The sequence below is a fragment of the Engystomops pustulosus genome, chromosome 8 (genome assembly GCF_040894005.1).
Source record: "Engystomops pustulosus chromosome 8, aEngPut4.maternal, whole genome shotgun sequence".
Lineage (NCBI taxonomy): Eukaryota > Metazoa > Chordata > Amphibia > Anura > Leptodactylidae > Engystomops > Engystomops pustulosus.
Window position 1 is genome coordinate 4,481,220 of NC_092418.1, and position 16,479 is coordinate 4,497,698.

General features: G+C 51.0%; 3 protein-coding genes across 3 annotated transcripts in view; 2 read left to right on the forward strand and 1 right to left on the reverse strand.

Moving 5' to 3' along the window:
- LOC140076259 (uncharacterized) overlaps positions 1-2,173 on the forward strand; it is a 46,988-nt gene extending 44,815 nt beyond the window's left edge. Inside the window, exon 11 of the mRNA XM_072122799.1 lies at positions 869-2,173. Within this exon, the coding sequence (XP_071978900.1) occupies positions 869-1,053 (185 nt within the window). The 3' untranslated portion in view covers positions 1,054-2,173. The remainder of the gene's footprint in view (positions 1-868) is intronic.
- A 6,726-nt stretch (positions 2,174-8,899) lies between these two features.
- On the reverse strand, positions 8,900-14,921 carry LOC140076261 (uncharacterized). The gene is made up of 4 exons (XM_072122802.1): positions 14,532-14,921; positions 13,354-13,480; positions 11,513-11,586; positions 8,900-9,860 (listed from the first exon to the last, which is right to left on the reverse strand). The coding sequence occupies exons 1-4, from the start codon at positions 14,851-14,853 to the stop codon at positions 9,436-9,438; spliced, it is 948 nt and encodes a 315-aa protein (XP_071978903.1). The 5' UTR covers positions 14,854-14,921; the 3' UTR covers positions 8,900-9,435.
- LOC140076260 (uncharacterized) overlaps positions 11,156-16,479 on the forward strand; it is a 176,152-nt gene continuing 170,828 nt past the window's right edge. The window contains exon 1 of the mRNA XM_072122801.1: positions 11,156-11,189. Coding sequence (XP_071978902.1) covers positions 11,171-11,189 — 19 coding nt within the window. The 5' untranslated portion in view covers positions 11,156-11,170. The remainder of the gene's footprint in view (positions 11,190-16,479) is intronic.

Sequence of the window (16,479 nt, forward strand, 5' to 3'; positions counted from 1 at the left end):
GGTCCTGTGTATGATGAGGAGCTGAAGGACCTCTACACCAGACTTGGTAAGAGCTGGGTCTTGTATATGATGAGGAGCTGAGGGACCTCTACACCAGACTTGGTAAGAGCTGGGTCTTGTGTATGATGAGGAGCTGAAGGACCTCTACACCAGACTTGGTAAGAGCTGGGTGTTGTATATGATGAGGAGCTGAGGGACCTCTACACCAGACTTGGTAAGAGCTGGGTCTTGTGTATGATGAGGAGCTGAAGGACCTCTACACCAGACTTGGTAAGAGCTGGGTCTTGTGTATGATGAGGAGCTGAAGGACCTCTACACCAGACTTGGTAAGAGCTGGGTCTTGTGTATGATGAGGAGCTTAAGGACCTCTACACCAGACTTGGTAAGAGCTGGGTCTTGTGTATGATGAGGAGCTTAAGGACCTCTACACCAGACTTGGTAAGAGCTGGGTCTTGTGTATGATGAGGAGCTGAAGGACCTCTACACCAGACTTGGTAAGAGCTGGGTCTTGTGTATGATGACCTGAGGTCTAGTAAGAGAAGGAGGATTGTCTGGATGATCCTGAGCTTCCATTCTCCTCAGCTAGACAATTATGTGGATGGTAGTGACGATATATACGTAGGGTTAACTAGTGGACCTATAAACTATATACAGGATGGAATGGGTGACAGTAATGACCTATGTGTGAGGAGCGGAGGCAGGTAAAGGCTCAGTTAGTTTTTGGCTGAAAGCTTTGAAGCTTTTATTGTCACATTGTGAGAACCACGGATGGGAGCAGCGAGGTTGGATGTCCACTTGTGGGACCTCTTGGGATAATCTGCAGCTGTGAGATCTGGGATGTAGTAATCCTCTTCATTATCCTCTGCAGGAAAGAAGAACGTGGTTGTGGTGATTGATGATCTGGAGGACATCAGCGATACCATGAAGAGAAGACTCCTCAGCACTCAGCCCAGCATAGCGTCTCTAGCCCAAGATCTGATACTGGTGAAGAGCGGCTCTCCGGAGGAGAAGATGAGGACAACGAAAGATGCTATGAAAAATCTCTTACGCTGAGCAGCGCCTATAACACCGTGTGCCACATTTACTAAAACAGGGCAGGGTGTACCATGTGCAGTGTGTACTATGTGCAGTGTGTACTATGTTCAGTGTCCTGTGTACTATGTGCAGGGTGTGTACTATGTGCAGGGTGTGTACTATATGCAGGGTGTGTACTATATGCAGGGTGTGTACTATATGCAGGGTGTGTACTATGTGCAGGGTGTACTATGTGCAGTGTGTACTATGTGCAGTGTCCTGTGTACTATGTGCAATGTCCTGTGTACTATGTGCAGGGGGTGTGTACTATGTGCAGGGGGTGTGTACTATGTGCAGGGTGTGTACTATGTGCAGTGTCCTGTGTACTATGTGCAGTGTCCTGTGTACTATGTGCAGTGTCCTGTGTACAATGTGCAGGGTCCTGTGTATTATGTGCAGGGTGTACTATGTGCAGTGTGTACTATGTGCAGTGTGTGTACTATGTGCAGTGTGTGTACTATGTGCAGGGTGTACTATGTGCAGGGTGTACTATGTGCAGTGTCCTGTGTACTATGTGTCTGGTCCTCATGGCACTGGATACGCTACTAATCCTGTAGGTGGGTCAGTTCTATCTGGGCCACACGTTGGGATGAGTCACATAGTATTATGGTTGTGATCTCTCGGTGAGGATAGCGCCAGACACAGCAGATGTCATCTGGACTGATCCTATACAATGTCCTGTGTACCGGGATTGGGCTCAGAACCAGTTGCAGCGTCACCAGATGAGCGGCTTTCCTATATATAACATGGTGGACTATATAATATTGCACACTATGGGGAAAGCTTTTAGGTGTGAAATAAACAAGAAGACACTTTCACCATTGCATATGACATCAGCAGAAACATGCAGTCAGATTGTGGGGGCCACTTACAGATCCCATGAATCTCCCGGAATGGCCCCTCCCTGTGTCTGGGTGATGGAGGGTTATGGCTGATTCTCTCTTGCCCTATAGATCCGTCCTGCGGCCGCAGTCCGTGTGTCTTGTTATTGCCTTGTTAGAGCGGCCACTAATAGGTTCTATGTTCTGCTGAGCCTGATTGTTGTACTTGTCTGGATAATGTTATATAATGTCTATTATTAACCAATAAAAAGATACTTAAAAGAAAGACCCTCAGTGACTGGAGACAAAGGTGGTATAATAACTTCTGATTGGTGCCGAATCTTCTGGTGTCCACAAGTCATAAGATAATGAGACAAGATACAAAGATCTTCTATCAGTATATAGTACCAGAAAACTGGTGCAGACACTTTATAACATGTACAAGATACAAAGATCTTCTATAACAACAAAGTACCAGAAAACTGGTGCAGACACTGTAATAAATATGGCCAACTGTCTCGCTGCTTTGTGTCCTGTTTCTGCCCTGCAGCGCTCACCCCTCACCTCTCGCCTCTCACCCCTTGCCTCTCACAGCTCACCCCTTGCCTCTCACCTCTCGTTTCTCACCCCTCACCTCTCACCTCTCGCCTCTCGCTTCTCGCCTCTCACCTCTCACCTCTCGCCTCTCGCCTCTCACCTCTCACCTCTCACCTCTCGCCTCTCGATTCTCGCCTCTCACCTCTCACCCCTCGCCTCTCACCTCTCACCTCACACCTCTCACCTCTCACATCTCACCCCTCACCTCTCGCCTCTCGATTCTCGCCTCTCACCTCTCACCCCTCGCCTCTCGCCTCTGGCCTCTCACCTCTCACCTCTCACCTCACACCTCTCACCTCTCGCCTCTCACCTCTCACATCACGCCTCTCACCTCTCGCCTCTCACCTCTTCACCCGATTTGCAGCTCCTGGGGATCGTCTTCTCCTCCGGAGCTTTATGATCTTTTTAAACCTTTATCAGAACTTTTCTTTATTTCGCCCTCTTTGACCCCTATAACTTTTTCTCATACAAGTTGTTTTAGGAATTTTTTTCTTTTATTTATTCATCTCTATTTGTGTTTTAGGGAAAGAAAGGTTTACATTTTTAGATTTTGTTAATTTTTTAAAAACCTTTTTCCATTTCTTACTATTTTTGAGCCTCTCAAGCCCTGGGTGCCTGTTCATGTACACAATACCCTGTACATTGCCCCTGTGATGTCCTCCTGTCATGGCGGCTTCTATGACCATCTGTTATAGTATTTCCACAGATGAGACAGAACCGCTGCTCTCTTACCCTCCCGCCATCCACCGACCATCTCCTCGCTCCGCCATTCTGACATGTAAAGGGCCAGACGCGCTGATAAATGGCGCTGGCCGGCTGCCCTTTCTGTTTAAATCACAGCACTTTCCTTTGTCCCCTGCCGGATTTTCATGCCTTGTGCCCTAGAGAAAGCTTTGTTCCTATGCCCTGTGCTGATATTGTGATTTCCTGTTGTGACTCTGGTTCCGTTACTGACTTTGCTCCGGTGCTGCCTGTCCTGATCTCCTGCTACGTCCCCGACTCTGATCCTGTGCCACCTGTCCTGATCTCCTGCTACATCCCCGACTCTGATCCTGTGCCACCTGTCCTGATCTCCTGCTACATCCCTGACTCTGATCCTGTGCTGTCTGTCCTGATCTCCTGCTACATCCCTGACTCTGATCCTGTGCTGTCTGTCCTGATCTCCTGCTACATCCCCGACTCTGATCCTGTGCTGCCTGTCCTGATCTCCTGCTACATCCCCGACTCTGATCCTGTGCCGCCTGCCCTGATCTCCTGCTACATCCCTGACTCTGATCCTGTGCTGCCTGTCCTGATCTCCTGCTACATCCCGACTCTGATCCTGTGCTGCCTGTCCTGATCTCCTGCTACATCCCCGACTCTGATCCTGAGCCGCCTGTCCTGATCTCCTGCTACATCCCTGACTCTGATCCTGTGCTGCCTGTCCTGATCTCCTGCTATATCCCCGACTCTGATCCTGAGCCGCCTGTCCTGATTTCCTGCTACATCCCTGACTCTGATCCTGTGTCACCTGTCCTGATCTGTACATTCCTGACTCTGATCCTGTGCTGCATGTCCTGATCTCCTGCTACATCCCCGACTCTGATCCTGTGCTGCCTGCCTGATCTCCTGCTACATCCCCGACTCTGATCCTGTGCCTCCTGTCCTGATCTCCTGCTATAACCCCGACTCTGATCCTGTGCCACCTGCCCTGATCTCCTGCTACATCCCCGACTCTGATCCTGTGCCACCTGTCCTGATCTCCTGCTACATCCCTGACTCTGATCCTGTGCTGTCTGTCCTGATCTCCTGCTACATCCCTGACTCTGATCCTGTGCTGTCTGTCCTGATCTCCTGCTATAACCCCGACTCTGATCCTGTGCCACCTGTCCTGATCTCCTGCTACATCCCCGACTCTGATCCTGTGCCACCTGTCCTGATCTCCTGCTACATCCCTGACTCTGATCCTGTGCTGTCTGTCCTGATCTCCTGCTACATCCCTGACTCTGATCCTGTGCTGTCTGTCCTGATCTCCTGCTACATCCCCGACTCTGATCCTGTGCTGCCTGTCCTGATCTCCTGCTACATCCCCGACTCTGATCCTGTGCCGCCTGCCCTGATCTCCTGCTACATCCCTGACTCTGATCCTGTGCTGCCTGTCCTGATCTCCTGCTACATCCCGACTCTGATCCTGTGCTGCCTGTCCTGATCTCCTGCTACATCCCCGACTCTGATCCTGAGCCGCCTGTCCTGATCTCCTGCTACATCCCTGACTCTGATCCTGTGCTGCCTGTCCTGATCTCCTGCTATATCCCCGACTCTGATCCTGAGCCGCCTGTCCTGATTTCCTGCTACATCCCTGACTCTGATCCTGTGTCACCTGTCCTGATCTGTACATTCCTGACTCTGATCCTGTGCTGCATGTCCTGATCTCCTGCTACATCCCCGACTCTGATCCTGTGCTGCCTGCCTGATCTCCTGCTACATCCCCGACTCTGATCCTGTGCCTCCTGTCCTGATCTCCTGCTATAACCCCGACTCTGATCCTGTGCCACCTGCCCTGATCTCCTGCTACATCCCCGACTCTGATCCTGTGCCTCCTGTCCTGATCTCCTGCTATAACCCCGACTCTGATCCTGTGCCACCTGCCCTGATTTCCTGCTACATCACCGACTCTGATCCTGTGCCGCCTTTCCTGATCTCCTGCTACATCCCCGACTCTGATCCTGTGCTGCCATCCTGATCTGCTACATCCCCGACTCTGATCCTGTGCCGCCTGTCCTGATCTCCTGCTACATCCCCGACTCTGATCCTGTGCCGCCTGTCCTGATCTGCTACATCCCCGACTCTGATCCTGTGCTGCCATCCTGATCTGCTACATCCCCGACTCTGATCCTGTGCCGCCTGTCCTGATCTCCTGCTACATCCCCGATTCTGATCCTGTGCTGCCTGTCCTGATCTCCTGCTACATCCCCGACTCTGATCCTGTGCCACCTGCCCTGATCTCCTGCTACATCCCTGACTCTGATCCTGTGCTGCCTGTCCTGATCTCCTGCTACATCCCCGACTCTGATCCTGTGCTGCCATCCTGATCTGCTACATCCCCGACTCTGATCCTGTGCCGCCTGTCCTGATCTCCACACGTTGGGATGACTCTGATCCAGTGCTGCCTGTCCTGATCTCCTGCTACATCCCGACTCTGATCCTGTGCTGCCTGTCCTGATCTCCTGCTACATCCCCGACTCTGATCCTGAGCCGCCTGTCCTGATCTCCTGCTACATCCCTGACTCTGATCCTGTGCTGCCTGTCCTGATCTCCTGCTATATCCCCGACTCTGATCCTGTGTCACCTGTCCTGATCTGTACATTCCTGACTCTGATCCTGTGCTGCATGTCCTGATCTCCTGCTACATCCCCGACTCTGATCCTGTGCTGCCTGCCTGATCTCCTGCTACATCCCCGACTCTGATCCTGTGCCTCCTGTCCTGATCTCCTGCTATAACCCCGACTCTGATCCTGTGCCACCTGCCCTGATCTCCTGCTACATCCCCGACTCTGATCCTGTGCCTCCTGTCCTGATCTCCTGCTATAACCCCGACTCTGATCCTGTGCCACCTGCCCTGATTTCCTGCTACATCACCGACTCTGATCCTGTGCCGCCTTTCCTGATCTCCTGCTACATCCCCGACTCAGATCCTGTGCTGCCATCCTGATCTGCTACATCCCCGACTCTGATCCTGTGCCGCCTGTCCTGATCTCCTGCTACATCCCCGACTCTGATCCTGTGCCGCCTGTCCTGATCTGCTACATCCCCGACTCTGATCCTGTGCTGCCATCCTGATCTGCTACATCCCCGACTCTGATCCTGTGCCGCCTGTCCTGATCTCCTGCTACATCCCCGATTCTGATCCTGTGCTGCCTGTCCTGATCTCCTGCTACATCCCTGACTCTGATCCTGTGCCACCTGCCCTGATCTCCTGCTACATCCCTGACTCTGATCCTGTGCTGCCTGTCCTGATCTCCTGCTACATCCCCGACTCTGATCCTGTGCTGCCATCCTGATCTGCTACATCCCCGACTCTGATCCTGTGCCGCCTGTCCTGATCTCCACACGTTGGGATGACTCTGATCCAGTGCTGCCTGTCCTGATCTCCTGCTACATCCCGACTCTGATCCTGTGCTGCCTGTCCTGATCTCCTGCTACATCCCCGACTCTGATCCTGAGCCGCCTGTCCTGATCTCCTGCTACATCCCTGACTCTGATCCTGTGCTGCCTGTCCTGATCTCCTGCTATATCCCCGACTCTGATCCTGTGTCACCTGTCCTGATCTGTACATTCCTGACTCTGATCCTGTGCTGCATGTCCTGATCTCCTGCTACATCCCCGACTCTGATCCTGTGCTGCCTGCCTGATCTCCTGCTACATCCCCGACTCTGATCCTGTGCCTCCTGTCCTGATCTCCTGCTATAACCCCGACTCTGATCCTGTGCCACCTGCCCTGATCTCCTGCTACATCCCCGACTCTGATCCTGTGCCTCCTGTCCTGATCTCCTGCTATAACCCCGACTCTGATCCTGTGCCACCTGCCCTGATTTCCTGCTACATCACCGACTCTGATCCTGTGCCGCCTTTCCTGATCTCCTGCTACATCCCCGACTCTGATCCTGTGCTGCCATCCTGATCTGCTTCATCCCCGACTCTGATCCTGTGCCGCCTGTCCTGATCTCCTGCTACATCCCCGACTCTGATCCTGTGCCGCCTGTCCTGATCTGCTACATCCCCGACTCTGATCCTGTGCTGCCATCCTGATCTGCTACATCCCCGACTCTGATCCTGTGCCGCCTGTCCTGATCTCCTGCTACATCCCCGATTCTGATCCTGTGCTGCCTGTCCTGATCTCCTGCTACATCCCCGACTCTGATCCTGTGCCACCTGCCCTGATCTCCTGCTACATCCCTGACTCTGATCCTGTGCTGCCTGTCCTGATCTCCTGCTACATCCCCGACTCTGATCCTGTGCCGCCGTCCTGATCTGCTACATCCCCGACTCTGATCCTGTGCCGCCTGTCCTGATCTCCTGCTACATCCCCGATTCTGATCCTGTGCTGCCTGTCCTGATCTCGTGCTACATCCCCGACTCTGATCCTGTGCCGCCTGTCCTGATCTCCTGCTACATCCCCGACTCTGATCCTGTGCCACCTGCCCTGATCTCCTGCTACATCCCTGACTCTGATCCTGTGCTGCCTGTCCTGATCTCCTGCTACATCCCCGACTCTGATCCTGTGCTGCCTGTCCTGATCTCCTGCTACATCCCCGACTCTGATCCTGTGCTGCCTGTCCTGATCTCCTGCTACATCCCCGACTCTGATCCTGTGCCACCTGCCCTGATCTCCTGCTACATCCCTGACTCTGATCCTGTGCTGCCTGTCCTGATCTCCTGCTACATCCCGACTCTGATCCTGTGCTGCCTGTCCTGATCTCCTGCTACATCCCCGACTCTGATCCTGAGCCGCCTGTCCTGATCTCCTGCTACATCCCTGACTCTGATCCTGTGCTGCCTGTCCTGATCTCCTGCTATATCCCCGACTCTGATCCTGAGCCGCCTGTCCTGATTTCCTGCTACATCCCCGACTCTGATGCTGAGCCGCCTGTCCTGATCTCCTGCTACATCCCCGACTCTGATGCTGAGCCGCCTGTCCTGCTCTCCTGCCTGTCTGTGTCTACAATTCTGCTCAACGTCTTGGCTGCCACCGCGGACAAAGTTGGACCTGTGGAATGACCTGGTGGTACCACGCCGCAGCAAATCCAACCTGCTTTGCGCTGGGCTCTGGTGAAAACCGGGTGCCCTTAGACTCCGCTCCCAGGTGTCGGCTTGTGTCATCGTCCACGTTGGTCCACTACCCCTGGAGTCTGACAACAGCTGATATACACATATAATAAACCTTGTCTTAATGTTAGTTCCTTACAGTATGAGAGACCCCACAAGAGCAGAGAAGGGGTTTAATGGGGGTTTTGGTGATGGTGGATTCCATTTAAAAGAAGATGTTTGTGAAATATCGGGTCACATTTGTGCCCAGAGAGGATGTAAACTATTGTTTTTGCAACATCCCCCATCGCCTTTTCTCATGGCCTGGAGCGGAGTGGCCTAGAGCACGCTGATGTCACGGTGCTTGGTATGGGGACCGAGGGCTGATGTCGCGGTGCTTGGTATGAGGACCGGAGGGCTGTCCTACAGCCTGGCAACTCTCCATTAGGTGGTGTGTGCAAGAAATAGGGAGGGAGAGGCTGATGTACTGGTTCTCCCTGGGGCAACCCCTTAGTGTCTGTAAGATAAGCCCCTGGGTAATGGATGGGGAGCCCGTGGTGGTAACAGCCATATCCAGGGATCATACGGAGGTAACGCTGTGCAAATCAACTTACAGTTCTTTATTCAACAGTAGGCAATGGTCCAAAACAATTAACATAGGATTCTGGCTACTGGAGTGGTCATGGAGAGAGGTCCGCAGGGATATTGCACCAGCCTGGTAGTAGATGCAGGCTGGCATAGTTGAGGTGGAGCTGTGTCCAAGTTGTGGAAACTGCAGCTCTGGGCTAGAGTCTCCAGACTCACCCCAAGTGTCAGGCAGTAGGCCTGAGGCACTATGAGTTCCTCGGATTGGTATCTGGCAGCACTGAGGGTGAGCTGCACACACTGGCTCCTCACTGAGACCTTAGACCATGTGCTTCCACCCAGCAGAGGTATTTATACTCCCCCTGGTCAGGTGGTCACACCTCTCCAATCACACGCCAGATAACAATACAGCCACATCATTGGATAATTACTTACACCAACTTAACTGTTGCCTTTCCGGGCAATATTTACAGCTGCATGCTATATCCAGATTCTAGAACCTTCCTAGAAAGGTGATCAATCTCCCTAACAGCTCCTGACCCGAGGAGGGCGCTATTCATAACTACCCACCTGTCTATGCATTGGCCGGGGTGTTGTATTTTCTTTTCCAAAACGTCAGAAGTTTCCACCACCATCTACTCTCCTCTCTTCTCCTTTCTTCTTCCTTTCTTTCTTCTTCCTTTTTTTCTTCCTCTTGTCTCCACTTGTGTTTTTCCTGCTCCAGGTCGGCCTGGTATATGTAATTTAGTAGGAACTTCCTGCGCTGCACCCGCTGGGCCCGGGGGCCTCTCTCCTCGTTCAGGGAGGAGGTGACACATTCCAGGGCCTTGGTAAGGATCTTCAGGATGTCCTCGGTTTTCCCCTGCGCCGGGCTGTGGTCTTGCCTGGTGAAGTTCTCTATGGCTATAATTTCCTTGGCTCCCAGAGACCTGAACATTTCTTTCATATTTTTGACAATACCGCGTTCTCTCTTGGTGATGACGACGATGGGGACGATTCCTGCAGGAGACAGAGAAGTGAGAAGATAGATATAAGACGCTGTCCCTATAGTTCAAGGCGATTTACAGAACTTTGTGTTATTGCAGAGAGATTGCCCTGGCACAGAGAGGGGGGAACTCAGGCCGGGACAAATGTGGGGCCCTGGGCAAATGCCCACTATGCCTATCCATAGCGCCGGCCCTGAACTCAGACCATCTTCTCCAGCGACACTGGATCTACCTGTATTTTGTCTACGTTGTCTCTATGGCCATTGGTAAAGGTAAAAGGTCTATGTTTCAATGATATCAAACATAATCCACATCCACAGCCGAGGTATGAGGCATTCTGCCGGGGGAAGCACTGTGGGGAGGTGAGATGTATGCTGGGAATGTTGGGAGGTGAGATATATCCTGGGAATGTTGGGAGGTGAGATGTATCCTGGGAAAGTTGGGAGGTGAGATGTATCCTGGGAAAGTTGGGAGGTGAGATGTATCCTGGGAAAGTTGGGAGGTAAAATGTATCCTGGGAATGTTGGGAGGTGAAATGTATCCTGGGAATGTTGGGAGGTGAGATATATCCTGGGAATGTTGGGAGGTGAGATGTATCCTGGGAAAGTTGGGAGGTGAGATGTATCCTGGGAAAGTTGGGAGGTGAGATGTATTCTGGGAAAGTTGGGACGTGAGATATATCCTGGGAAAGTTGGGAGGTGAGATGTATGCTGGGAAAGTTGGGAGGTGAAATGTATTCTGGGAAAGTTGGGAGGTGAAATGTATCCTGGGAAAGTTGGGAGGTGAAATGTATCCTGGGAAAGTTGGGAGGTGAGATGCATGCTGGGAAAGTTGGGAGGTGACATGTATCCTGGGAAAGTTGGGAGGTGAGATGTATCCTGGGAAAGTTGGGAGGTGAGATGTATCCTGGGAATGTTGGGAGGTGAGATGTATCCTGGGAAAGTTGGGAGTTGAGATGCATGCTGGGAAAGTTGGGAGGTGAGATGTATCCTGGGAAAGTTGGGAGGTGAGATGCATGCTGGGAAAGTTGGGAGGTGAGATGCATGCTGGGAAAGTTGGGAGGTGAGATGCATGCTGGGAAAGTTGGGAGGTAAGATGTATCCTGGGAAAGTTGGGAGGTGAGATGTATCCTGGGAAAGTTGGGAGGTGAGATGCATGCTGGGAAAGTTGGGAGATGAGATGCATGCTGGGAAAGTTGGGAGGTGAGATGCATGCTGGGAAAGTTGGGAGGTAAGATGTATCCTGGGAAAGTTGGGAGTTGAGATGCATGCTGGGAAAGTTGGGAGGTGAGATGCATGCTGGGAAAGTTGGGAGGTGAGATGCATGCTGGGAAAGTTGGGAGGTGAGATGCATGCTGGGAAAGTTAAACTCATCTTCTGTTTTTGTGTTCTCCAGTTCTTTATCCTTCTTCCATGTGAGGCTCCTCTCTCTATCCTTTATTATACTGGAATGTTCTACTCATCCCTTAATCTTATGGGAAATGCATTAAGACTGGCGGAGACTATAGTAAATCTGAGGGGCCCCGGCGTTCACACCTCTGACCACCCCAACGGGCCCCAATGTGTTATTGGAGTGGGAGAAGCCGGTGAAGTGTCCGGGAGGCGGAGACCTATGAGCCTGTTCTGGACTGGGGGAGGAGGGGAATGAAGGTCTTCCTCGTGGTACCTGTCATTTTGTAACAGTTTTCTATCAGTTCCTTCATTTCTTCCTTCTCTTCCTCTGGAAGTATATGTTCCACACTGAAAACATGAAAGTGAATATCAGTTAATAAGACATTTTAGAAGGAACAATGATCTCCTTGCAGGCGTCTGACAGAGCGAGGAGCCAGGGCTGATCCAAGATCACACACATGTATATCCCTACGAGAGGGAGGGGCATCAATGGAGGGAAAATGACATGAAAGGTCACATAAGGGCAATGTCTCTCCAGCCGTACACCTGAAAGGGAACCTGTCAGCAGGGACCTCATGCTCACTACAGACAGACCATCGCCCCTGCAGTGCACATCTGTCCTTCTGCTTCTGTATGGTCGGAAGGACACTGCGGTAATGGGGAAGATTATACATAAGACAGGAGGGGGGATGATTGGATGGAAGCCCAGAATCTGGGAAGTTAGTGAGGGATCAAATAAGAAAAAATGCAGCCTACAATATGATAAACGAGACAAGGAGGACGGTAAGAAAGATCGGAAGAATATATAATACCTTACTATATACAATCCCCCTATATACAGTCATAGGTAAAATAATAACATTGAACTCACCTTCCTTCGTTCCCCCGATGCGCACCGTCCTCCTCTTCCCTCGCGGTATCAGGGTGGATATCGGATGTAAACAAAGATGGGCACGCCCCAGACTACAGGCTGCAGACATCGCACACAGCACCGCCAGCAGCAGGGCGCCGCCATCTTTATTTACATCCGCATTATTGTTCCCTCGCTCTGCCATAGACTGATTCAGGGCACATTGCGGGATTCGGCCCAGGGAGCCCAGAGCCAAATACACTATTGGCGATTCGGGCAGTCAACAGTTTTCCCCTTTAAGGGCAAAGTGGTGGGGGCCCTGGGGCTCGCGCCCCGTGCGCCCCCACCCTATTATCCGGCCCTGTATAGTGTGGAAAGGTAATTCAGGACACATTTACGTTGTGCTTCCGTTTTTGTATTCCAACAGAAAATGAGAAGGCTGTAAAACAATGGGAAGATTCATTACGGCTTCTCCGACAGTTTTCTGGTTTTGTTTTGGTTTAACACGATGTGTTTTGTGTTTGTTGTAGAAATCCGTCCATCTGATGGTAAACAGAAGCAGTTCCCTTCCATGTGTTATAATAGCAAATACCGTGCTGCAGCTGCCATTATTCATGGTGTTCAGAATGTGGAGCTGGATACAAATGGTTGTGTGATACAATCTCATGCCGGGCGGAGGGCGGGGACGTCATGTGATCCGTCTGACTAATGTAACAATATGAAGCTATTTAGTTTGTACATTGTCATTTTTTATTTTGTGTGTGTGAAGATATATAAAAAGATATAAAAAGACTGAAGGATCATTTTAAATATTGTAATTAAAGACTTTGGGGCAGATTTACTTACCCGGTCCATTCGCGATCCAGCGGCGTGTTCTCTGCGCTGTATTCGGGTCCGGCCGGGATTTATTAAGGCAGTTCCTCCGATGTCCACCAGGTGGCGCTGCTGCGCTGAAAAGCATCGGAATACACCGAGCCGGGCTGACTAAAGGTAAGTGCAAGCTCCGCAACAGATTTTTTGTTTTAAATGCAGCGGTTTTTCCGAATCCGTCGGGTTTTCATTTGGCCACGCCCCCCGATTTCCGTCGCGTGCATGCCAGCGCCGATGCGCCACAATCCGATCGCGTGCGTCAAAATTCCGGGGCAATTCAGGGGAAATCGTCGCAAATCGGAAATATTCGGGTAACATGTCGGGAAAACGTGAATCGGGCCCTTAGTAAATGACCCCCTTTGTGTGACCCCGTTGTCTAATCAGTGACCCCTCACCTGTGCACCAGGATGGGGACAATGAAGTCGGAGTAGTTCGGGTCCAGGTCGGCATCCTCCAGCTTGTCCATCACCTCTGAGTAGTTCTTCTTCCACTCCACCTCTTCTCCAATGGGGATAAAGTTCCCTGGAAATGGCAGAATATACAAAACGTAAAAGTGTCAGGAAATGAGCGACACAAGTTATGAGTAAGGGGGGTTACAGACGGGTCTAACACCCCAATGTGATCACAGGGATCTGCAGCTTCCTCCCATCATCTCATGATTAGGAGCCCTGACCACAGTATAACATCATCTGCGCCAGGAGCGAGGGATCCAGGGTCCTGTATGTTCCATATTCTGCACAGGAACATGTAATGAAATCACAGATCCTCCACCTATAAGAGAGGGACAGGAAAGGGGGGGGGGGAATATCTTCTTTTAGATTTTCTGGGGTACAAGAATCGGGGGGCGGCTGTGGTTCAGTTGTTTTGCAGTATATTGTACCACTTAGTATTCACGCACAACCAAGAGGTCTAAGAATAACAAGAATAATTATAAAAAACTATAAAAATCTAATTAAGAATACACAACCTCTCCCTATATCAAATATACGAGGCATCACCAGGGAAACAGTGCAGAGAGGGAGGGCACATAACAAGCCCCATTACCAGTGATTTTTAGGCTTTTCTGCCCACATCCATCGCACCAAAAGTGGCCTCCGGGGCAGACAAGTGAGCGGTGTGGGCGGAGGCGAAGGAGCGCAACCAGAAAGGCGCTGGTTCCTATAGCTAAAAACCTCCTCCAGGTGATGTCTGGTCTACACGGAGACCCTTCCAGTTCTACCGAGAGGGAAGAACAAACCAGTCGGGGTGCAAAATGTCAGACTTAATGGGGCTCATTTCTGTTGGACTGTAGGTTCTTTTTGGTGCTCAGTCGGACCGTGCACCAGATTTATCATGCAAAGTCCGACAGAACTGAGTTGCACGACCCATGTTAAAGGTGCACTAGTAAGTGGTCAGTGTTGGGGGCAGACAACCGCAAAGGATCATGGGAAAAGATTTTTTCACTCTCAGCCAAGAAACTTTTTTATTGAAGTCATTTTTTTTAAATGAGCCACAATATGCAAACACTGGACAAATACTATAGAAACACATCCATTAATTATTGCTTTTCCTCATCAGTCGTCGTGGTACTCACCCAGTTGGGCGTAGATCTCGGCTCTCTGGAAGTTGTTCTCCTTGCTGTACCCCCTGTTGTCCACCAGGGTGATGTTCTCGGTGAGCTTGTAGGCTTTCCTTATGGTGGTCACGGCTCCATGATCTTGTCTTTCTCCGGCTTCTGCGTGTTCTATAAATTCTTCCTCATGGATCACGTACTTACAGGAGTTGATGAAGGAAGATTTTCCATGACCGTTGTAACCAAAGAGCTGCAGCAGGACCCGTGTGTAGCCCTGGTTACCTCGAGGTCCTCCATCCAGGGAGAAGCTGAGGATGTGTGCCCGGAGCTGCTGGTTGTCCATTCCTTACAGATGTCTCCCCTCTGGATATTCTTGGATATATTTAGTGCGGTCAGACTCCCGGTCCCTCCCTCGTGTTACTTCCTGCTCCTGGATACTTTCACTTTAGCTTTTAGATTCCGGGAATAGGAATGCGAGTTCTATGAAATAGAAACTAAGTCTCCAGGATTATCTTATTGATGTGATCACCCATGGGTGCTCTGTGACATACAATGAGAGGGGTATCCTATGCACACGGCCCAATTTCCACCAGTTTTGGTGTATTTCTGCCCTGCATGCCAGTATGGGTGCGGTGGGATGAGGAACAGAATGGACAGGGGGTAGGTGGCCAGCTGCCATATTTACTATAGTCTCCACCGGACTGGCGTAGAGTACAGCTGAAATCTCTGCCGCCCACAGAGCTTACATGTAGTTAGTGTCCAGAGCCAGTGGCCCACATTTACTAAGAGCAGTGTGTGCTATGTGCAGTGTGTACTATGTGCAGTGTGTACTATGCACATGGTGTACTATGTGCAGGGTGTGTACTATATGCAAGGTGTGTACTATATGCAGGTTGTGTACTATGTGCAGGGGGTGTACTATGTGCAGGATGTGTACTATGTGCAGGATGTGTACTATGTGCAGTGTGTACTATGTGCAGGGTGTGTACTATGTGCAGGATGTTTATTATGTGCAGTGTGTACTATGTGCAGGGTGTGTACTATGTGCAGTGTGTACTATGTGCAGGGTGTGTACTATGTGCAGGGGGTGTACTATGTGCAGGGTGTACTATGTGCAGGGTGTGTACTATATGCAGGTTGTGTACTATGTGCAGGGGGTGTACTATGTGCAGGTGGTGTACTATGTGCAGGGGGTGTACTGTGTGCAGGGTGTGTACTATGTGCAGGGTGTGTACTATGTGGAGGGTGTGTACTATGTGCAGGGGGTGTACCATGTGCAGGGGGTGTACCATGTGCAGGGGGTATACCATGTGCAGGGTGTGTACTATGTGCAGGGGGTGTACTATGTGAAGTGTGTACTATGTGCAGTGTGTACTATGTGCAGTGTGTGCTATATGCAGTGTGTACTATGTGCAGGGTGTGTACTTTGTGCAGGGGGGTGTACTATGTGCAGGGTGTGTACTATATGCAGTGTGTACTATGTGCAGGGGGTGTACTATGTGCAGGGGGTGTACTATGTGCAGGGGGTGTACTATGTGCAGGGGGTGTACTATGTGCAGGGGGTGTACTATGTGCAGGGTGTACTATGTGCAGGGTGTGTACTTTGTGCAGGGGGTGTACTATGTGCAGGGTGTGTACTATGTGCAGGGTGTGTACTAGGTGCAGGGTGTGTACTAGGTGCAGGGTGTGTACTATGTGCAGGGTGTGTATTATGTGCAGGGTGTACTATGTGCAGGGTGTGTACTTTGTGCAGGGGGGTGTACTATGTGCAGGGTGTGTACTATATGCAGGGTGTACTATGTGCAGTGTCCTGTGTGCTATGTGCAGGGTGTACTATATGCAGTGTGTACTATGTGCAGTGTGCTGTGTACTATGTGCAGGGGGTGTACTATGTGCAGTGTGTACTATGTGCAGGGTGTGTACTATGTGCAGGATGTGCAATATGTGCAGGGGGTGTACTATGTGCAGT

Coding starts and splice junctions, on each gene's coding strand:
- LOC140076261 (XM_072122802.1), bottom strand. CDS start 14,853: ATGGACAACCAGCAGCTCCGGGCACACATCCTCAGCTTCTCCCTGGAT. Junction 13,481..14,531: donor CGAGATCTACGCCCAACTGG/GTGAGTACCACG, acceptor TGCCATTTCCAG/GGAACTTTATCCCCATTGGA. Junction 11,587..13,353: donor GTCCCCATCCTGGTGCACAG/GTGAGGGGTCAC, acceptor TCATGTTTTCAG/TGTGGAACATATACTTCCAG.